General features: G+C 40.5%; 1 protein-coding gene across 2 annotated transcripts; it reads left to right on the top strand.

Annotated features, from left to right (window-relative positions):
* The first annotated feature begins 480 nt into the window (after window positions 1-480).
* On the top strand, window positions 481-23,294 carry LOC117372054 (homeodomain-interacting protein kinase 3-like). 2 transcript variants are annotated; one of them, XM_033967776.2, is made up of 18 exons: window positions 481-858; window positions 2,690-3,645; window positions 3,734-3,925; window positions 4,181-4,362; window positions 9,219-9,342; window positions 10,598-10,717; window positions 14,934-15,020; window positions 15,099-15,283; window positions 15,366-15,528; window positions 15,640-15,763; window positions 15,842-15,936; window positions 16,014-16,168; window positions 16,250-16,405; window positions 16,478-16,840; window positions 17,257-17,418; window positions 17,501-17,778; window positions 18,601-18,752; window positions 19,481-23,294. In XM_033967776.2, exons 2-18 carry the CDS (start codon window positions 2,692-2,694, stop codon window positions 19,967-19,969), a joined length of 3,981 nt encoding a protein of 1,326 aa, XP_033823667.1. In that variant the 5' UTR covers window positions 481-858; window positions 2,690-2,691; the 3' UTR covers window positions 19,970-23,294. The 2 variants fall into 2 exon arrangements, with proteins under 2 accessions (XP_033823667.1, XP_033823668.1); XM_033967777.2 differs by having other exon boundaries at window positions 490-858; window positions 16,017-16,168.
* Window positions 23,295-23,404: the final 110 nt, after the last annotated feature.

The raw sequence follows: 23,404 nt of genomic DNA, 5'->3' as shown, positions 1-23,404 counted from the left end.
ACCTGTGCAGGTTTTGACATGAAAAATGATGCCCAAAAAAGGCAAATTAAAAAGACAAAAACAAAAATGAAAGATTTATTCGTTCAAGTCATCTGTTTGTATAACAGTTACCAAAAAAATACAACTGAAACATGTTTTTGATGATGAGATTTCTTTTGCACATATTAACGCACACCAAAAATTAGATCTTACTGGCTTTTTCTGGTTTTACTTATGCGATTTTTACTGATCAAATGTGAGGTGTAGTTGAGATGACGCATAAAAAGGGTCTCAATTCAAATTAGATGAATGACGTGTGACAGACAGCAGAGGCTTGGGACAGTACAACCAGCCATTGGACCATTTACATTGACCTGACTTTTTTTTTTTCTCTCTCTCTCACCCGCCCCTCCTTTTCTTTCTCTCTTTGCCTCCCCCTCCCCCGTCCCCTCTCTCCCTCTCTCCTCCCCTTCCCTCTCTCGGCTGTGGTTCGCTCGGCCCTCCTCTGTGACATTCCACACATGCGGAGAAGCAACAAGCTACTGAACCAGCAGCAACAGCTAGCAGCCACCAGCTATCTGTGGGGGACAGGGCGTACGATGCAAAAGTTTATAAACACGGATATTCTATCATGAGCGGACTAAAAACCAACGTTTGCTGAAATCCAAGGCGGCTGTGCAAACATGGATTGTGGCTGGCTTTCATAATATACCGTAACTTAGGTTGTTTGGAGCTTCAAATGTGCGAAAAGTCGCTTGGTCTCGCTTCGTCGTTTAACAAGATGGCAGCAGCAGCGTTGCAGGATTTGGCTGTGTGGGTCCTCGTTGCTAGCCTGTTCCTCGACGCTTTTGGTGATATATATAATCGTTCTTTTTGAAGGTAGGTGATTAAACACTACAGTATACTCACTAAAACGCTGAATCGTGTTAGTTTGGTATTGGATACATTAATAAACTGGCAGGGCTGTTTTGGTCGCTAGCGTGTTTGCTAAATGTTAAGCTAACTAACCAACTTCAGTTCCTTTTCTGGCACTGATACAGTTGTGTGCAACGGCTATGTCAACTGGTGTTTTGTGTGTTTGTTGAAAAATATTTGCGTTTTGTCTTGTTTTATTTTTCTGTTTCGTTGTTGTTTTTTCCGACCAAAAGGAAATGTTATACGACCCTCTATAAAACATGAAAGGCGTAAGCATAAACAGTTCACCGATTGGATTCTATTGTAATACATACTCTGATATTTATACATGATTTGTAGGTGGTACACATCTAGCATAGAGTTTTACATCCGTTATTTGGCTGACTGTCACGTACAACATAAGTTTCAACAGGTGTCTTGCCTGTTGTTGCCCTTCCCCCCGGGGCGTAACTAAAGACAGTACAGATAGTACTCTTACACAGACGTCCGTGTAGTTTCAGGAGCATAGATCATAAAGCCAGACTTAAATACTTCCTGACACACACATACATCATGAAACAAAACAACAACATCATAATAATCAACATAAACATCAAAAGTGCGTGACCATAAAATAGTTGAAATTCTCCCAAACATAAATGCGCACGCGTGGACGCACTTTGGTTTATCAGTAACGCAGTAATGTGTTTTCAGTTGTCAGTGTTTCAAACCTTGGAAACGTGACCACAAACACACACAGCTCCATGTCACCGCTCTCCATTTCAGGCCTGGGTCTAGTGGCCCTGTGGGTGTCAGGCTTCAGAGTTTGACATTAAAGGAGATGAAGTAGGGGCTACGTCAGCTCTGACTGTAAAGACAAATTGTTTTTTTCAAATCGTCTTACATGTATAGTTTCTGAAATTATATTTAGCTTATAGTATTGTTTAATGGCGTTCTGTGACTCAAATTGAAACAGGAAGCTCAACATCCACACACACCTATGTTCTAGGCTTCTCTATACTTGGATAAGTAAGAAGAAGTGAAGTGTAGACAATTTGTGTGAGGTGTGTATCTGGTAAAACCCATCAGCCCTGATTATGAGAAATGTTTGTGGCGCACCCGTCTACTTGTCTGAGCCTGCGTTTGACAGTGTCACTAGCTGGCAAGCACCTCTTTCTTCTCAGTAAAACTTAAAAAAAAAGTTTTATAGGAAACCTATGATTGGTTTGGCATCTGTCCCTTCTGGGCATTTTGACAATTACATAACTGTAACAAAACCCTATTCATTTAATAACTATATAAATTACATAATCAACATACACCATATGATAATTCTTTATCTTATTTTGTCTAACTGTTATTTGTAACAGTCTATAATTGGTTATGTAAAAGATCATATATTGTCAAAGTGTCAAATGAAATAGTTAGAGTACTAAAACCAATATTTATTGTTTTTATCTCCCTGTATGTGTATATGTAAGCCGCGAGTAGTCATTATCTTATGGTGCATCATTGCCTCTGACGTAGTGCTTGCTTTGTGGTTTATGTTTGTATGAAACTGACCTCTTGTGTAGCGTGTGGGGACAAGCCAGATTTGCAATGGGCTTCCCCCAGCTCCCATTTCAACATGCAAGTTCTCCTTTCCAGTAACTTTGACATTAAACCAATATGGCTCTTTTGACAAAGACTGCTTATTTGAAAACAGAATTCATATGTACTGTACTCATACTGGTACTCCAATACTGATATTTGCTTTTATTTGACCACATTTGGGCAAAAGTTAAATAAATGTTTAAATGTTTTTTCCTGTTTACAGGTATGGCCTCACAAGTCTTGCTCTACCCATCACACCTGCACTCAACTCAGACAAGTGCCTTAGGAACCAGCAGTAGCGGTACCGGCAGACAGCCAAGTGAAGCCCATCGTGGTAACAACACCAGCAGCAGAGCTTTTCAGCATCGACCCCCACCCAAGACCTATGTGATCGGTGTCAACTACGGTATCGCATATCCCAACAACGTTATTCCATCAGGTGCAGAGCCTGGAGGCCAGCAAGAAACGTTGGACATCTCAGACAGAGAAGAGTGGGCCTTGAACACAGGTGGATTGGAAACACAGGAGAGGTCACAAGAAGTAGAAGAAGTTGGAAGTCAAAGGGCTAGTGGAGAGAGAGTGGGTTTGGACTGTGGTCTGCTGAGGGGAGCGTGTGTCAGAGCAGTGAAAGACGGGACCACAAACAGGCTGCAAACCAGAGGAGCATATGTTCGTCTTGTAAACCCAGGTACCACTCAGAGATGTGAGCAGAAGCCAGGGAAAGCTGGAGAACAAGCAGAGGACAAGAGCTGTGCTGGAGGCATGCAGATAGTGGAGGAGGTATCTGCTGTGCTTCCGGCCACGGTGACCATGTTACAAAGCAGCTCGGGGAACAATGCAGACACTGTGAGAGGAGGGGGTGAGGGGCTGCCGCTCGCTCAGCACAACAGGGGGAATGGCACTGGAACGGCAGCGGACGGAACGGAGTTTCGGCCTAAGGGGAGCAATGAGGCTGGGGCTGGAGCCACGGTAACCAGGACAGGAACTGGAGACGGTGACTATCAGTTGGTCCAGCATGAGGTTTTGTGCTCCCTGAAGAACAGTTATGAGGTCCTGGAGTTCTTGGGTCGTGGGACTTTTGGTCAGGTAGTCAAGTGCTGGAAGAGAGGAACCAATGAAGTTGTGGCAGTTAAAATCCTGAAAAACCACCCATCCTATGCACGGCAGGGACAAATCGAAGTGAGTTTTAAGTCCATCTACCAGTTTTTCATGCCTCATAATTGTTTTTCATTAATTCTATGTACTATGTTTTGTTTATCCATGTTAGGTTGAGATATTAGCCCGGTTGAGCAATGAGAATGCAGATGAGCACAACATTGTGCGTGCACTGGAGTGCTTTCAGCACCGCAGTCACACCTGCCTGGTGTTTGAAATGCTGGAGCAAAACCTTTATGACTTTTTAAAACAGAACAAGTTCAGCCCACTGCCACTCAGAATCATCAGGCCCATTCTGCAACAGGTAAAAACACTTTATCTGTTTTTGCTGGTTATGCTCTTGTTTTGGTTATTTGCTTGTTAACCCAGGATCCTTGAGTGTTAAATCACCAAAGGCCCAGTGACATGTAAATAATTAATCTTCTGTGTATAGATAACCTGAAGCACTGGTCATTGCAATTTGTGCAAAATAGAGTTGTATTGCTCCCACATGAACTTGTTCTTTTACGTTAAGCAGTGAGGTCAGCTGTGTTCACTGTGTTTCTCTTTAACCTGATAGGTGGCCACAGCTTTAAAAAAGCTCAAGTGTCTGGGTTTGATTCATGCGGACTTAAAACCAGAGAACATCATGCTGGTTGACCCCTCCAGGCAGCCCTACAGAGTTAAAGTCATTGACTTCGGCTCTGCAAGCCATGTCTCCAAAGCAGTCTGCTCCACATACCTCCAGTCCAGATACTACAGGTGAGTGCCCAAAACTCTACTAATAGCACACATGTACTGTGTACATTAAAATACTAAATGGACACATCGCATTTAATTTCATTATTATGCAGATACGGCTGGGCACTTAATCAAATTAGTTTGATTAATTCATGTTTTTAATAAAGTTTTTTAAAAATTGGAAAATCGTGAAATTTAGGATCATTATGAAAAAGGTTTACTCTTGATTTTCATATTTGCAAAGGAGGATTATGGTGCAAAAAATCTCATTCTAATTTAAATAATTAAAATTATATTACTTATCTATACAAATGCATTTGAAAGCAGTTTATGATTTCTCAAATGATAGGATATGAAAATAATGAAAATGTAAAGAGCTTCCCCTGTTTGAAACACTAGCAGTCACTGCTCTGACTCCGACTAAAATTTATTAAAATCATAATCGTCCAGTGTGTGCAAAAAAATTGAGATTTGATTTTTTTGGCCATATTGCCCAGCAGTATATGCGTGAAATGATGCAATCCGCACTGATATTGATTTTTTTTTTTATCCACTTGTATACAGCCAATCCTGTGGCAGTAAAAGCATGTTGTTTGGACATGAGTTTAGAGAAATTTGATCAGTTTTTGTATTGATGCTATGCAGCTGATGCTGTCAACATTCCTTGGGGGTGTGCTGCTAATATAGGCACTACTGTCAGAAACTTTATTAGAGTTTAATCTGAGCCTTATTTTAACACAATCTGACCAGAAAGAGCTGACGTAGTTGAGACTACAACAGGTGACATAATTGTGCTGTTTAAACAAGTCCCTCTCAAATAACATTAGTCACAAGCTAGCCAGGAGTTGTTCAGTTAGTCACGCTCACAGTTTTTGTTGAAAATCAAACACCTAAACTGGACTATGAATGCTCATATTGATCACAGAAAATGTTTTGTATAAATCCATTAGTATTATTATTATTTTTCATGCAATCTTAATTTTTTTGACAGTGTTGCTAATGTTTACATTGTGTCTCCATGGTAACTGCTGAATATTCCACCATACAGTGGAACACCCCCAACATGATGGCACTGCATAATATCAGTTAAATGGCCTTATCTGTCTAGTTTATTTTCATTAAATTAAATCTCTAATTTGTTTTTAAGAACATTTTCAAATAGAAACTTGTTTGCCATATCTTACAGCTGTAAAGCATACTGGTGTGTATAAGAAGTACAAAATGTTCCGAGATGAGATTAACAGCATACAATTTCTTCACTTTTTGGTTATTGGACACTACTTTGTGCACGGCTGGTCCATTATGTCTTCAGTCTGTTTCTTGAGTGTTCTTTGCTTCTGCCTGAACATATGTATTTTTGGAAGCATGCCAGTCTGTGAGCATGCCCCTAATCTGTGTTCACATCGACACGCCTAAAACTTTGAAGCTGTTGCATAATGTGCGGAAGAACTTGGAAACTGTTTAAGTGCAGAGGAGAGCTGTGAAATAGTTATTTAGCTTAGAATCAAATAAATAAATGTACCCCTTTAAACAACTGTTTTTAAAATATGGGAACGTTACTTCCAAAATGTCAAATGGTTAAGTTATCATGGATTATCATGAAATCAAATCAATGAATGATAAGTAATGTACTTAAGCATTTATTTCTGTGCAGAGCAAATTTACTATCTCATCAGCAGTACTTTTTATTCTTGCAAGTTGCAGCAAGTACGTAGGTTCAGTGTGCTAGGTAAGCGATTGGGGTGTTTAAACATTGTGCAATCTGCTGTTGAGATACTGGGTATGTCTCCTAATACAACACGCACACCCTCTTTTCTAGGGACTTACTTTTTAAACTTCCACCTCTGTTTGGGTCGATGAGCAGAGGAAAGTCCGTGTCATGCAAATTCCAGCACAGACTTTGATGTACAATTTTCACGAAAGCACTCCATGCCCCCCCTCTTCTGCAGTCAGGGTGTACACTGTGAGCTGTTGCATAACACAAGGGCCTTGCTCTGCAGTTGACCTGCTTAGATATGTGTGCAAGTTCTCAGGCATATTTGTCCATAAATTTCCAGTGCTGAGATCACAGAGCAATAATGTGGTCTTTCAGGACACGTAAACAAATAGAAGAAGAATGTGGTACGTAAAAATACATGGAGACATTCCCGTGAGTGCTGGGGTGTGCTCATATGCCCCTGTACATACAACAGCTGCCAAGGCAAAGCACACATGTTACAAAATGTTCCCTGCAACTCAGTTCCCCTTTAATGACTGGCTGATTTACCCTCCCCATAGCTTGTGAATGTTACACGCTTCAACTAAAATTTAACTTGACTCAACCTGTTATCAAATGCATCTGTCAACCAGGTTTCATTCATGTTCTATTTAAAAAGCCAAAGCAGTAAAGTAACTTTCATAACCATAATGTCCTCTACCATTATTTCTGTTTAACTTCCCTTTAGTTTGTTTGTGTACCGGCTCAGTCCTGACTGTACTAACCACGTCATTGGCTGTTTGTTTAATGTTTAGTATCTGGGGGGTAATGGTAATGATGATATTAGCTATGCAATTTAAACTTCTATTCTACGTCTGGACTCCATTATACTGAAAATTATTCACAACAAAGTTCTTTTCCTGCATATGCATTTTTTGATATTTAAAAATTTTGTCTTCTATTATATCCAGATAGATTTTTTTTAAGTTGCTGTACTTGGACAGGAAAACCTCAAACACAGGGCAGTATTAGTATTCTCAAAAATGTTTAAGACTTAAGCCTTAACTTCCTGTTCTACTCATGCAAACAGGCTTTACTCTAGCCTGTGTTTGCCATCCACTCACTTTTGGGGTCTAAGGGTTTTATGACAAGACCGATAAATTTGGGCATATCAAAGGGTCGTCTTTCAAATAAAAAGTTGCTGTGTTGCAGGACTTTGTTTATAGCATGAAATTTGTGGCTTACAGACTGTGTTTGTCTGAGGATGTTTGAATGGCTAAGTGAGTCACTATGTGGTCATGTGGTCAAAGTAGCCTATACAAAAATATATATTTAAAGGGTGTTTTGACAGTGTTTGTATAGTTGTTCTGGCAGTTTTGGCATTACCTCTTTATTCCTACTTTCAACTACCTGTGCATCAAAGTTTGGGGTGTCTGTTGTACACATTGAATAATAGGAATGAGATAAAGAGATTGTGCCTTTGTTTAAGAGTCATGCATATGATTATTACATTTGACGGGTTTCTTTTCTCAAGCTGTTTTTAAGTCTGGATTTTCAAGGTGCAATAAATGTGTTTTTTTTCCCTAACACTTAACTGTAGCAGGGTCTTTCGGGGGCTGTTAAAAGCTCGTCACGGTCTAATGTGTGGTTGCTATGGCAGTGTGACACAGTGGAGCCTGGTGAGGTGACTGTCAGCGCGTGGCAGTGACGTCAAACTACCTCCCACAATGAAAATGGAACACGGCAATGTGAATAATTCAGCTAAGTAGCAGATCAGGTGAAGCAGCCTGGCTTATGTTATGCGATGCCAACAGATTTGGGAAGTTTGTTTTGAATGACAAGTTTTTTTCTCATAAACATTGACCAAGTGTAGAGGAAATGTTGTGAATTTTAATATTACAATTAATCTACTATCAGCTGTCACATCAACATTGGACCTGGTAAATGGTGTTTAAAAAGAACTGTTGTTAATAATTGGCTGTTGAATACGCCAACATTGTTTGTTGCAGCTTTAGTTTAATTTGGTTAGCCGTGTCTGCTTCTACATATCTTTAATCAGAATGTCCTAACTTTTCTTCATCAAGGGCCACACATTTAAACAAAGTATCTGGAGCCCCACAGACTGGTAGTCAATACAATTAATCGTTCAAATAGGTGCATTCAGCACAAGTCCGGCAATGATACTGCACCATTATCCTCCTGGATTAGAGTCATAATATTAAGACACATTAAAAAGTTTGTTTATTGACTGTTATTCAACAAATGTCTTTTTGCTTCTAAAATTTACTTAAGCATGTTATACAAGTTGGTGGTTTTAAAAACTTGCACAAAGATGAGGAAGTCAGTTTCAAGGCTCTTTGTGCATTGCATAACTTGAATTCCCCTAGAAAGACCAGAAGGAAATTGGAAGTGTAATTTCCTTTTTGAGCAGAGAAGCACTGCATTATTGGAGTTGACTGTATACATTTTGCACACACATGCACTACGTGTGTCTGCTCAATAATGACTGATGGCCCCATTTGTCACCTTGTAATACTGTTACATTATGGTCCAGCATCCGGCTGTTGCTTGGCAACAGTCATTTCCCCTGTGGTCGTCACAGCATAGGTTGCTATTTGGAGTGCTGTTGCTCAGCTGTCCAGGCCCTTAGCCTATTGTTTTTCAGCACTGGTTCTCTGCACTGCCAGATTACAGGCTCTGTGTGTAAAAGACAAAGTCCACTTGTTGCTGGAGATTTTGCAGTTGGATCAGCTCTATGTTCATCACAAATGTATGAATTTCAAATCCACTAATTACAGAGGTTACAAAAGTATAAAGCCCCTGATCCCCTCTCTAAGAACCATATTGTTGTGTACATATATATTGTTTTTTGTTCAATTTTGTTGCATTTGTTTCCAAGAAAAGATTAACTGTGAAACCTCAACTCACCTTTCCCTTTTACTCTTTTCCTGAACTATTGACAAACTTGCATAAAATAAACCCACTGCTTAGTTTGCAACTAGTAGTAGAATTTATAGATAAGATTTGTTGACTTGTTTAATGGACACCGAAGAATCTTTCTTTGTTCCAAATGAGTCCGCTGTGTAAGAGATAGTGTTCATTAGTTGGCATCATTCAGCTGAATGTCGGCAGTCAGTCAGCTCCTACATCTAACCTTTTGTGCCCCTTCTTTTCCCTGCAGGGCTCCAGAGATTATTTTAGGCCTGCCATTTTGTGAGGCCATCGACATGTGGTCACTGGGCTGTGTGATAGCGGAGCTGTTCCTGGGCTGGCCCCTGTACCCCGGAGCCCTGGAGTACGACCAGGTAACATTTCTCACACTCCCAAGAATTGGAGCTGCACTCACACAACACATGGTTGTTGTGCTGCTTGACTGGGCAGAGTACTCGGAGTATAACTTTTACACCTTTTACCCTTTCTTTACTTCCTAGTGAACTTTTACATGACCCCAGTAATAAAAATGCTGTCTCACATCTCCTTACAGAAACATTTCAAAGTCTTGTTTCCAATAACTGTGCACTTCTGCCCTGTAAATGAAACATTAACAATCCCATTAAAGATTCTTGTAACAATAGAAGTATTTAATCTCTTTATAGTTTAATTTATAGTTACAGTTGGAATTTAAAAGCATTTAAGCATTATAAAATGTTTGTTTCATTTGTGATTCTTAATTTTAGGCTGTGCTCAAATTGAGCACACACATTAGCTTCTGCTTGGACAGTACAGTGTCACGTCTCAGAACCCCAGTTTTTTAAGTAAATAAAGTTGATTTGTGTGGTGGATGTTCAGCCTCTCGTGGGTCACATGACAGAGGGGCACTGACAGCTCTGTTGTACCCTGGGCCATAGCAGGGCACATACACACTGAGCCCCACTTGCTGTACTATGCCAAGGCTCGTAGCAGTTCCACTCTGCACAGCAAAATGTATTTATAAACATAAGCCTGATGGGAGATGTGGAGTGGTCATTGGGTGCCCCATCAGCACGTTTTGAGTCCAGTGCCCTCTGGCCGCTCGCATGTTTGTTCTAGGCTGTAGTCTGTGTTCCCACACACAATGTCTAATAACATTTTAGGATTTTGTGTTGGGGCTTCTGGAAAGTGGTCGCGTTTAAAGGCAGCTGGTCTGTTCTATCTCAACAGAATGTATAACTAAAACCACTGTTCCCTTTACAGAGGCTATTCACTTGTTAATCTGATGTTATATCTTTCCCTGTTTCACGCTTTTGATTTAAAGGTGAAGGTTCAGGACTGTAAAGCACAGCATTGGATAACAAGCAATTTCTATACCAGGGCTTGGATCAAATCCAAAAGTGTAAACTATACACTCAGTGTAGCTGCATCATTCCCAAGAATAACTTATGTCATTCAAAACCAACACCTTATTACATTTCCTGATCTTATAATACCTTTTTTAACAATTTAGCTTGTTATGCAGTATTTGGAAGGATGTGGAGCTTTTTAAGATATTCTTCCCTAATGAGAGACATAATATTCCTAAGCTATGGCATACAAGTATGTTCAGTGTTTACATGTACTTAATCCTCTTGTGTCACTGCCCAGATCCGGTACATCTCTCAGACTCAGGGTCTGCCTGGTGAGCACCTGCTGAACAAGGGGACCAAGACATCTCGCTTCTTCACCAAAGAGTCCGACTCCCCCTATGCCTCATGGAGACTAAAGGTACATGCTCACACTTTATGTCAAATATTCAGGTGCAAATTAAGTCAGCCTTTTAAAAGGACAATGGAGCATGATCTCCATATTTCTCACAAAGGGTCTGTTTTCTACAAATTTCAGCCACTTGATTGTAGCCTAAAATAACATAACAGGAAATTCCTCAAGAAATCAGGACATACCAAACAACTAGGGACAGTGCTCCAGACTAACAATTTGAGTTTTATTTGGGTGTACCAGAACATGATTTAGGTGCACCAAAACCCACCACTTATTTAAGCCATCTTAATATATTACCCATAAACTGCTTTAGCAATAAAGGCTTAATAAATTAGTGAATGGATAAACTACTCCAACTATACTTATCAAATGAAAAAATAAATGAAACTAAATATTTCAATAATGAATATGGTTTCATATATTCAGTTTGTTCAGATAACATTAAGAATTTGTCTTTTAAGTTAAAACTTAATTGGTTCATATCTTATTTGAGTTTAATTGATACAAAGCTATGAAATAACTATTAGCTTCAAATAGTGAGAGGTCTGTGCTTTTAGGTATATTTACAGTTCACTATAGCAAGTGCAGAGTGAGCCTTCTTATTTTCAGTAGTTGATTTTTGCCGTCTTTTTCCTTCTGTTTTTATGTTTCACCTCGTGCATCAGAAACCTTAAATGATTTAAGTAACTAAACAGTGTGGAGTATCTACAGGTTTGATGTTGGTAAGAGGTGAGGGGAGAGTCGAGGGAATTAACTTTTTTTTTCTTTTAATTGTCAATTAAAACAATAATTTAAGTCTCCTCTATATTATTTAATCTAAGTTTATAAAGAGGAGAGAGGACACGTGCAGTGTCAGAAATTACCACAAGCTGTCCTCATAGCTGCACTAAGGTAGAGAAATGGAGCGCTCCCTCACATCTCCATCTCCACCCACCCTGCCGCAATTGCACTCAGCAACCCTGTTTATTGTCTGCTCACTCCTTTGTCTCTTTGTCCAGCCAACGCATGCGCATGCTTCATATAAGTTTCATTTGTACTATTGTTTGGACTATTGTATTTTGTTAATGGTGTCTTATAAGACCATTAAAGGGCTTGGCATTCTTTGTATGCAAGACACAATAATAAATTCAGTCAATCAATCAATGTACCCTTTAGAACATTTAACATTGTCCTTCGAGCCAGATAAGAAACCCATATATCACTAAGGCAACAATTTGTCTCATGAAGTGTCCCGACTCTGCTGCCATCCCTGTTCCCAAACCTTAGTCACAGCATGGACTATCAGCATTAACTGGACCCACAGCACAACCAACTCTACATGACCCACACTTTAGGACACAGCATGAAGGTTTCTACTGTGGACACTGCTCAACCTACTCCACCTGAACTCACAGCTCAATCCAAACAGTCCACTTTTAAAGTTGAATGAATGACAATAAATTGTCACGCACAGCAATCGGGGAACAATGGATTTGTTAAAGAAATCCCTCAGTACACTACAGATGGGACATCTGGTGCAGAGGAAGAGGCATATGGAGCTTAATGAACTTTACTTGCACCACCAGGAGGCGAAAAAGGTTGCAGACTGCATGAGGCAAATTGATGCACAGGTACGAGATGCATACCTGCCGTGTGAGCAGCTCTCTAACAACCTGTTCTGACCCAGGAAAATTTCAGGTCAAGCAGAACTTGGGAGGAGGCAGAACGTGGAAGAGTTGACATAGTGGAGCACTCACTATGTCAATTCTTTAAAGGACTGGGAACAGGTTCAGAGCACCAGGCTGGTACAAGCTCACTGCTAACCAGTGTGGTTCTGTTGTCTCATCGCAACCAGCAGGTCTGTTAGCTCCACTGAGGTCTGATCCTTCAATGGGCGATACTTCCATCCCATCTGCTGTGATTCCTTACGCATTTCAGTCCCTCTACCTACCTTGCCTCCCCCTTTCACCATCTCTGCAGGCACTGGTTCAGAATGTTGTCATTAGCTCCTTCACTCATGAAGCCCCTCTTCCAATCATGGAGAAACCACCCCACAGCTTATTCCATGGTTCCTCAAATGTCTTTGCTCCTACTGCTTCATTACCAGATGTTAATTTACAGGAAATATGTTATTCCTGCTCTGCCTTTCCTAATCCGTGTCTACCTGTTCTTGAGATTGGCCCTAAGGTCATGTCAGGTTTTTGTGACACCCATGAAAACCTTTGAGTTTACACTTCTGGTGTTTGCAACCAACTCCACTGAACAAAATTACATGACATGATACCCAAAGATGGCAGTCCCTAATGCAGACAACAGTTCATTGTGATCACCCCAACCAGTCTTTTTACCTGCTTGTAACATTCCTGTGCTATCTTGGATGATGGTTCTGGAGTATCAGTCACCCAACCTTCTCTCAAAGGCCACCCAGATTGTTTTGGTCACACTTTCCACCAACCGGGGTCCACCAACTGAACCAGATGTCCACTTGGACTTGCTCAATAGTCTGGTCCTCCAACTGCCCCATCAAAAGGAGGTTTACGTTGTCGAGACAATCAGTGGCAAGAGGAGCCAGTCTATCCATCAAACCAATGGAAAAGCAATGAGGATCAGAGGCACCTACCCACACCCATGCTCATCCAACCTTACCTTCTGACTTGGACAAGGTGGAGTCACAAATTACCACAAGCTGTCCTCATAGCTGCTAAGGTGGAGAAATCGAGCACTCACTCACATCTCCAGCCCCACCCACCCTGCCACACATGCACTCATCAACTCTGTTAATTGTCTGCTCTAATGATGGGTAGATGACTTCTCAAGGTGTGTGTAACACCCAGTGCATAATACTGTGTTGGTGCATTATATAGTGCCATCCGGTGGATTAGATATGAACTGCTTCCTATGCAAAACTGTTGACCCAGTGCAGGGCTTGTTCATTCAGACACATCAATACAAATTTTTGATGGATGTGCTCTGATATCCAGCAAATGAAAAAACTGACCATGAAGGTAATGCAGTCATATATTAAACCAAACCAACAACAACAAACCTATTGGCCTAGCCTATTGTACAATAAAGTAGGCTAAATTTAATAATACGTGATGAGGTGAATGGTTGTGAAAATGTAAATATCTGTAAAAATATGTAATATTATTGAGCAAATTGATCTACAATAAGCACCTCTTGGGACTGATCAAAATGGGCCCACACAGAAGAACAGGCCTATGTTCTTTTTCTGATTTGTGGTGATGAACACTCTATACAAGCTGCTGGAGCACTCCGGACATGAACCACACCAAATGATACAGGAGATGTGTTGGTCAAGTGACACACACACAGTGGCATAGCTTGACAGACTCTGAGCACGACACGTGCTGTCGCGTCGACTCATTTGGCCCATCACTAGTAGGCTCACTCCTTTGTATCTACTTTGTCTAGCCAACACATGTGCATGCATCATGTAAGTTTAATTTGTACCTAGGGCTGGATAATTAATGAAGTTAATTCAATTAATTAGCATTTTTTATAATTGAGATTTTGAAAAAAATTTAAATAGTAAAATCAAGGATTATGGCCTAGGATTATTACTCCTAATTTGTTTTACTTGCAAAGCAGGATTATGTTGCAAAAATGGCATTATTATAATAATGATTTGATAATTTAAACTATTAAAATTAAATATCTATACACATGTAATGTATATGATATGATAAAATGTGAAGAACTTCCCCTGTTTGAAACACTACCATTCTCTGCTCTGACTTCAATTAAAATCAAATTACCATCATTTGATAATATCCATCTTATGTCATGTAGTATATCATTTCTGTTGATTTGTATAATTGTGTTCTGCTGACCAATATCTATATGTCTGTAATATATATTTTGTGTTCTAGAGAGCAAAACCATGCACCTTGTGATCATTAATCGAGGACAATAAATGCATTCTGCACCGACCAGGCCTACTCTGACTTTATTCATGGAAGGATTTTTACAGTCCCCCAAATTCTGTAAAAGTTTAATCTGTTGACTGAACAAACTCATTGCAGAAAACTAAATAATAAAATAATATCTTCAGATCTTCAAATATTTGTAGGACCTTTATATATTCTTGTAGCTACATTTTCCTTACATAGAAGTATACTTTTAATAATTGAAATTGGCATCTGGGGTCTTGCGCACAAAACTAACTACTATTTAGTTCACCCCTAAAATTAACCAGCCCTGTTTTGTGTTTTTTCCTCAGACAACAGAAGAGCATGAGAAGGAAACGGGGCTTAAATCCAAAGAGGCCCGAAAGTACATCTTCAGCTGTTTGGATGACATAGCACATGTAAGTTGATACAAAGCTCCAAATTCGCTTCCCCTAGTTTTACAACACATATTTGTCAACCATGATTCTGGCTTCCAGGTGAACTTGGTGCTGATCCCTGACAATAGTGACATGCAGGCTGAGAAGGCTGACCGCAGGGAGTTTGTGTCACTGCTGAAGACCATGCTTCTGATCGATGCGGAGGACAGGACTGTTCCCTCCAATGTGCTCAATCATCCCTTTCTCACCATGACTCACCTGCTGGACTACCCACACAGCAGCCAGTAAGACTACACTCTACCTCTATCCACGGTATAGTTTGTCTTAATCTTAAACAATAATCACTATTGTTTTTACTTTCTTTAGTGTACAATCCTCTTTCCGTGTCATGGACATGTGCCACAGTCGGGTCAGCGGTGTCTTTGATGCTTTGAACCAGAACACCATCCATTTCCCCAGGCCTCCTGTGGCCCCTGCTGCCTCCTCTGGTATCCCGCTTGGCTACAATAATATACCAGTTCACACTCAGGTGAGAGGTGCTCACTGTGTTTTATAATATTTTTTTCCTTTACATTTTGTGAATCTTTTGATCTTTTTTTTTCCTGTTGACCTTGACCTTTTTTTTTTTTTTTACATTTAGACTATAACCCAATCAGCACCATCTGTATTGCATCCTGGGATAGCTTTATCAACTACAAACAACCAGTTTGGCTGCAGTGACTCATTTCCACCTGCCCTTCTCCTCTGCCCTCCAACCATGCAAGGTAAAAATACCAGAAACATAATTGAATGTTTAACATTTGTATGTATGTCATTTCAAAATTATATTTCATTTCCTCTAGGAAACCTTAACCAACCAGCAGGGTATTCTGTTCCTATGGTAACTCAGGCCCCACCCATACAACCACTGCCAGTGAGGCCAGGGGTGATAGCCCAGGTAAAACATTGCCTCTATTTGTCAGGTTGTAATTATATCCCATTTTTAAATACTAAAATGGTTTTCTCTCTTTACAGCAGGCTTGGTCAAGTCGGGGGCAGCAGCTCCTGGTCCCTGCAGCCTGGCAACAGATGACTCCAGTTGGACCTCCTCCCTCTCACCCCCCACCCCCGCCACCATCCTCTCTTAACGACACCAACACATCTGGCCCCCAACGAATTAGTGATTGGGGGTAAGTTACTCTAATTTTGCCACCTTTAGAAAGGCTGATGTATATATCAAATACTGATATTTTATTTTTTATTTATCACAGGAAAGTGCGTCCTCACAGTAGCCATTACAACTCAATGCTTCAACAGTCTCTACTCACAAATCAGATACCCGCCCATCAGCCTATCAATGTTGGAATAGCCCATGTAGTATGGCCTCAGTCCACCACCAAGAGAAATCGGCATAATCACAATAACAGGTAGGGTTTCTACATTTTACAAAATGTAATGTCTTCTGCAATTTATCTAACACATTTGTCATATATTTACAGAAATCTATCCCAACCCAGTAACATTCACACATCAGTTTGTCGCACTCCAAAGATGACGGACATAGTGGGGCAAATGAAAACAGGAAGAGGACAGTCTTCACAGAGGGATGTTCCAGAGACCGAAAACAAGGCACCAATTGCTCAAAACCCCAGCGAGGAGGAAGAGGAGCCTGTGAAGAATGTGAGAACATGTAAAGAAGTACCAGACAGCAAGAGGCAGTTGGACAGTCAGCAGCAGAGGGATGTGGCTGTTCTGATGGGGGATACGCCCAGCCCTGCTCCTAGTGTCATCAGCATCCACAGTGAGGCTACAGACGGAGAAGAGGCTGAGGAGGAGGAGCCTCAGATGTGTCGTCTGAGAGGGTGAGCAGAGTATATATGAAAGTGTTTTAAAGGTGCACCATGTAACTTTTCTGGTAGAATGTCCTGCCTGTCTCCATGGAGATGTTATTACTTTGACTAGAATGTTCCACAGTATGGTATTAACTGTATCTATCTTACATTTATTCAATTGCTGGGGTTTTTACTGCTTAAAAAATACTTTAAAGTAAATGCATTCCTATGATGAGGCGGGTTGCCTCTCCGCAAAATAGGTAGCTTTGATGCAAAGGACTGTTACTGTTGATAGAGCATTGCCATGAAACAGTTTTCCTTTAAACTTTGGACTATAGTCAATTCAAGATGTTATTTTTGGTTAGTATTGTAGTATTGTATAATGGTAATGCTCAAGTCTCTTCCAAAATTAAGAGAATAAGGTCAAATGCATGTTTTGTTAACAGGTGCAAAGAGGAGTGTGTCTGTGAGGCTTGTAGAAACACCAGTCTGTCTATGGAGAGGGTGTGCTCTCTCAGCAGCCCTGAGAGCAGTCTCAGTACTAGCTCCTTTGCCTCCAACTCTGTTCAATCCAGCCCATCTGCCTCCCCATGCAAGAGACCGAATAGGTGAGAAACATCACGATGACTTTTCAGAAGTCAAAATGTCGTTTATGCTGTGTTCTGACCCATGGAACTGCTCTGTCTGCAGCATGTCAGAGGATGACGGTCATGAAAGTGGCTGTGAGACAGTCGAGGGGTCACCCACATCTGATGTATCAACTTCTCCACGTGGCAACAGCTCCTACCATTACCTGGACAGCAACAGTAACCATAGCAACTGCTCAACTTTGGCTGCTGTGGTTGCACCACTGTCTGCCCCAACCATGCAAAACAGGACGCCTCGTGGTGTGAGGACAATGGTGGTTCCCCCCATGAGAGTGCATAACAATAACACGCGTGGGACGGAGGACCAGGTGCACAGAATGGGTCAGTCTTCATTTGACTGCATAATTGCATTATAATCAAAGTATTTAATCACAAGTTTGTAGCAACCATTGTTTGACTTAATTCATGAAGTCTCACACTATATATTTAAAAGTATAACAATGTGAAATGAATTTCATCTAACTACACTTAGTGATCAGTTACTTGTGCTTTGGCCATGTTTACTTTTCAGGTCAAATGGAAGAAGTAGGGCCTTACCGCCCTCTAGTGGGTCATAGAGGCCTAAACAGGTGATCGCAGACACTAGCAGAGAATTGAAAGAGCTGGTACCAAATCTGTCACAGTGCAAATTTTGTAGTGCACCTTCTGTTTACTGTTGATTGATGCTCAACTTGAGTTTACTGAGGGGCACTGCAATTTATCACGCATTGTGCAATTTGGCAAGAATTATTTTCATTGCCTAGAAATGTGTCCTTGTTATTAGTTTATAATCCATAAATGTTTACCTTTTATAATTCAAGCAGTTAAAAATATCTTGCAAAAACAAGTCCCATGAAGAAGGATGCATTTCATTTGGTATCAGCCTCCTGGTTTCTCTGGTGGTTCTTGGCAACGACATTTACAAAGTGGAAGTGGACTATTTGATTTTCTTTAGCTCCACCGTTCCTGATGGCTATTCTGAGTGCCAATATATGTGTGTGTTTGGATTTGTTTGACGCCAGAATTTACAATTCTTAAGTGCATGCGTTTGACGTTTCTTTTGTCTTTACTCCTCTGCGTCATACAGGTCATTTGGACTAAAGGCGCCATCTATTTTTACTCTTTGTCCTTCTGTTAAAGTACTCACTTTGTCTTGTCTTTTAGCCTCCGAGTCCTGGTCCCGGTCCAAAGGGCGTTGCAACCTCACAGGACAACAGAGCAAGCCTTCGTCAGGCCCCCTCCTCCCCCCCGCACCTCACCTGTCCCGACAGCAAAAAGTTTCAGGCCAGCAGCCGCACCTCTTGGGCTTTGGGCAGGTCAGTTCTTCTGTTTTATTTTTCTCCTTTCCAAATGTTACAGTATGATTTATATAGAGCATTCTTTATAAACCTTCCTCCTTCTGTTTGAACATGATGTGGGCTGTACTCCCAATAGTCCTGAATGTGGTATTTTAATGGAATGACCCATAGCCCACAGTGTGATATGTGGGTGGTTCAATATACTTTAGTAACAAAACTCCTGTATGAGTTTAGTTTTAAACCCAATGGGAAAGATATCTGATTCCAGTGGCTCACATCATAATGCCAACACTCAATTTTGCTGCATTACATAATTGCTTGTTCTGTAAATTCTATAATATTGTAATTTTTGGAAATTTGATGAGCCAGCCTCTTCCGCTAGGGTCAAATGCAGAAGAGGCTGGTCCGCAAACACTTTTTGACTGTTTAATCGCAGCTGTCTATTTAGTTTGCACATTTCTCAAATACTGCGGACTTTCCTTTCTAATGTCTTGTCATCCAAAACAGAATTTACTTTTTTTACTAACTTTTTACCTCAGTGTGCAGTGTTTTGCACATTGAGTGAAATCTGCGCTGTTACTCCTAAGCCACCATGTTTGTTTTTTTTACTATGCGTTACTCTGGTTGGTTAATGAGAACTCTGGCACATGTGACCCGGACCCAGACAATATAGGTCCTGGTGAACTGTAGGAAAAGTGTGTAATCTTGACTGTCACTGTTTCATTATAAATGTTGTTGTGCCACAGGTGCAGCAGTACGGTTCCAACCACAGCAAAGAATGGAACGGCAACTTTGGGCCCCTGCGACCTCATGCCTTCATCACCCCAAATGTCCACACGCACACTTTCACACACCTGTCCCACAGCAGTCCCACGCACACCTCAGCCCCCACCCTGTTGCCCTACCCACCCAGCGCCGCCCACCACCCCCACCATATCCTGCCCTCTCGCCCTCCCCCTCTCCTCCAGCACAGCTACGGCCTGTCCCATCCACAGGGAGGCACCATAGTTCACCAGGTGACCCTTGGCATCAGCACCCATCCGCACCACCAGCCCGCCTATGCCCCCCACCCACACCAGCAGCCGGCGTACGCCCCTCACCCGCACCACCAGTTCAAGCCCCCATTTCCGCCCCCCGCCGCACACCCTTACATGGCGTCACCGGCCACAGCCTACACCGGCTTTCCTCTGAGCCCCACCAAGCTCAGCCACCACCCCCAGTTCTCGTATATCTGAAGAGCAGGACCGGCCCGCACTACCTACTGACTAGGAAGGCCAATGGCAAGTGGACTGGGGCTGCCACCTGGGCGGGTAGAGCCTTTAGCAGAGCACAAAATCTGTGATGAAAAGATGATTGAATAAAAGAGTTTGAGAAAGGAGAATCTTTACTGAAGTTATATGGTTAAAATGCATCGTTTCACATGAAATACTATGAGCTTGTAGTTTGATTGTCAGAGCTACTTAGGCTCTGAGAGACATTCTAAATATAATGCCAGTTAAAAGGAGGAGATTATACAAAATAGCTTTATGAGAGCACACCACAAAATAAATGAAATGATAAAAAATAATATGTCCTTTGCACATTACCTCCTCCTATTGCTTGTGTTTAGTGTTCAGAGATCCTTTTATAAAGCTGGAAATCATTTGTTATTGTTGCTGTCAAGCTGTTCCACCTTTCCTTATTGACGTTGCCTTGTAGCACATCCTCCTAGCCCTGTCAGCTGTGTTGAAACCATCCCAGTCCCTCATTAGCAAGGATCCAACACTCCTGTCTTTGTTGGAGGCAGACTGCTCTGTGCTGCTGCCGTCTCCTAGTGCCTTAAAACCAGAGTCTCTGACGTTCTTTCAGGAGCAGCGTAATAGATTGTACATTTAAATGGGCTTGCAGCACTTAACCCTTTGACTCTGAAGATACTTGGCTTATCACTATTATTTGTCGATATGTTATAAATACTAGCAAATGTCTAACTTCAATTTGCTTTCTAACTCAGAGTATAGATTTACTTTAGCTAGAGGCTGCACATTTTAGGGCTTTGACTGAATGAGCTTTTTATGTACATATAGAGTGATTTGATATTTTGATAATCGATTTCTATTCACTATAGTACTTAATTCATAACAGTATTGTCACTGTTTACTGTAACTGCAATACAATCTAGATGGCCTCTGGGTTGCTGTGTTTTTATTTTTGTGCATTTAGGCTAGTCCTGCATTAACGCATTATACGTTTTGGGAGTGGCATAGACTAAGGTAGATTATAATGTTTTTTGTTTTTACTTTAATGCTTCTCAGTGTTTAAATACTATTGATTAACAGTATCATTGCTGGGCTTTTGAGTATTAGAGGTGTATTGGTAATCGTTTCATATTGGTGTGAGACAAAGCTTTTGTCTGTGTATTAAACCTGTCGTCAGTTTTGATACATTCCTTCAGGGTGGAAGCATAGCCTTGTGTGTAGTGTAGTGTCTTTACCTGTTGTTGTATATCCGCTAGTATTTGACTCCAATCAGCACCAAAGACTGTTCATGAATCATTTCTGAAGCATGGTCGATACTATTTCCTCTCGCACTTCTAGCATACTGTTGCAGTTATCAGCATTGGAATATATTGTATGTTTTCTCTTTTAAAACTGACTTGTCTGGGTTTTATTTTCTGAGCTATGTTTGGCAAAATGTATTTGGAATGTATTGATACTAAGCTGCTATGTACTGATGATCTGCCACTTCTTAGCTGTGAATTTAGAGGATTAATCTCTTACTAGTCTGCATTCTCTTTGTATTGTACTCCTTATGATAAAATACAGTAGGAGTGGGTTTTATTTTGATTATATCGTATAGTGAATGCTATTCCTATGCTAGTGCCTCTGTATATTAGCTTTGTTGTTTTGAAGTGATTGTAAACTGCTGTAATGGAAGTTTTCATTTTTACTTTAATGTCGCTTTTTGGTGTGTGTGAATTTTATGTGTGTATTTAGCATCAGTATTTCTCCAAAAATCTAGACTGGGTTCAATTATGGATTCTGTAAACGGTATGTCATAGATGTTTTTTAGTTTGATTCTGAACACGGCTTTTTCCGTTCTCCGACTGTATTTGCAACTCTTTGTACTGTACAACTAGTGCCTTCCTCTAAAACAAATGGCTGTCACATAACGTTTAGCTTAGTGATTAGGAACTTGTGACTAGTTTCCCTCTATGGGAAGCCGTTATTTTTTTCATTAAACAACCCAGGAGAAGTTTGTTTGTAGATTAAGATGTGCTCTGATGACAAATAAACGTAAAAAAAAATCACAAAATCCTAAAATAGTACAAGTCAGGGATTTGTCCTCACCAAGAACACTGCACAGTACTCAAAATGTAGGGCCTGCTCAAAGTCAAAATTCAAAGCTTTATTTACATTTGAATGTATTGTAGAACTCAATTTTTTTTGCATTTCTAATGGCTTCAAAGCAATTTCTGTCATGTGTGATATGTTAATTGTTAGTAGGTATTATAGTAGAAGTAGAAATCATGAGTTTAAGTCAGGGCTTTCCTTTAAATGCTTTATCTATCGTCAATCATATTCAAAGTTTAGGTCCAAAGTTGATTGCTTCTTGTCTGATCATTAATTATTTTGTAATGATTTTGGCTTTGTTATGTAAGCATATAAGTATATTTTGTGTACTTGACTTGCTACTGTGCTGACGATCTTAGTGGATAGTACTCTCTACTTCACATTAATGAAAAAGTGTAACCTTGTGTTGTGCAGCCTCACTCACAATTGTTTTCCATACGTTTCTATTGCTGTCAGCTCAGCACCTGTAATGAAATTGTCCCACCTCAGTGCTAGTAATCCCTCACCACTTTGTCTTGATTGAATTGGACAGATAATCCACCTTGCAGCCTTATGTTGACAGCTGCATAACAAAAGTCACCCGGGGTTATGGAGTCCAGCTGCCTTTAAAATCAGGCCTAAAGAGGACCATTTTACATCACTAAAAAGTATGCAATTCTAAGTGTGCCTTTACATGGTGGTAGGAATCTTTTGGCTAAAAGAAAGTACATTGTCAAATATTTGGACCTTTAGGCCTGATGCTTATTGGCATCTTTCCCCAAACTGTAAAAGGATTGTTTCATTGAGGTACTGGGCTGAAAAGATTTATGATTTTAAATTTCTTTGTATCACAATTACCACAATGTTGAGTTGTACTAGACAAATTATATACAGTTGGTAAATAGAAACGTTACTGTTCTAAATATGTGTAGTTTTGTGTGGCTTATAATTTTGTCTTTGATTTCTTAAGTGCTACACTAGTTTGACATGTAGCAACTGCACTGTGCAATATTCAACAATATGAGGACTGGGAAATGATTATTGTTTGGATGTAATAATGTGTGTCTTACCAGTTTGCGGTTGTTTTCTTCCCCCTCCGGTTCTCAGTGAGTTTCGATGTGACCAAGCCTTATGTACTTTGTCACAAAAAGCGGGTTCCTTCTTGGTGACTCTTATTGGTTAGTGTCAAATTATGAATTGATGGCGTACTATGTCAAGATTCACTTTGAATTAAAAAGGATCTTTTGCTTCAGTGATTGTGTTTGTGTCATTTCTAACACTCAAATTACTTTTATGTATAGTACATATAGTTTATTATATTTACATACTATCTAGTAATGCCAGTCTAAAACACATTTTCAT

This window comes from Periophthalmus magnuspinnatus, chromosome 6 (assembly GCF_009829125.3).
Source record: "Periophthalmus magnuspinnatus isolate fPerMag1 chromosome 6, fPerMag1.2.pri, whole genome shotgun sequence".
NCBI classification, from domain to species: domain Eukaryota; kingdom Metazoa; phylum Chordata; class Actinopteri; order Gobiiformes; family Gobiidae; genus Periophthalmus; species Periophthalmus magnuspinnatus.
Note: the sequence above shows the minus strand (reverse complement) of the source record. Positions and strands in the feature narration are given on the sequence as shown.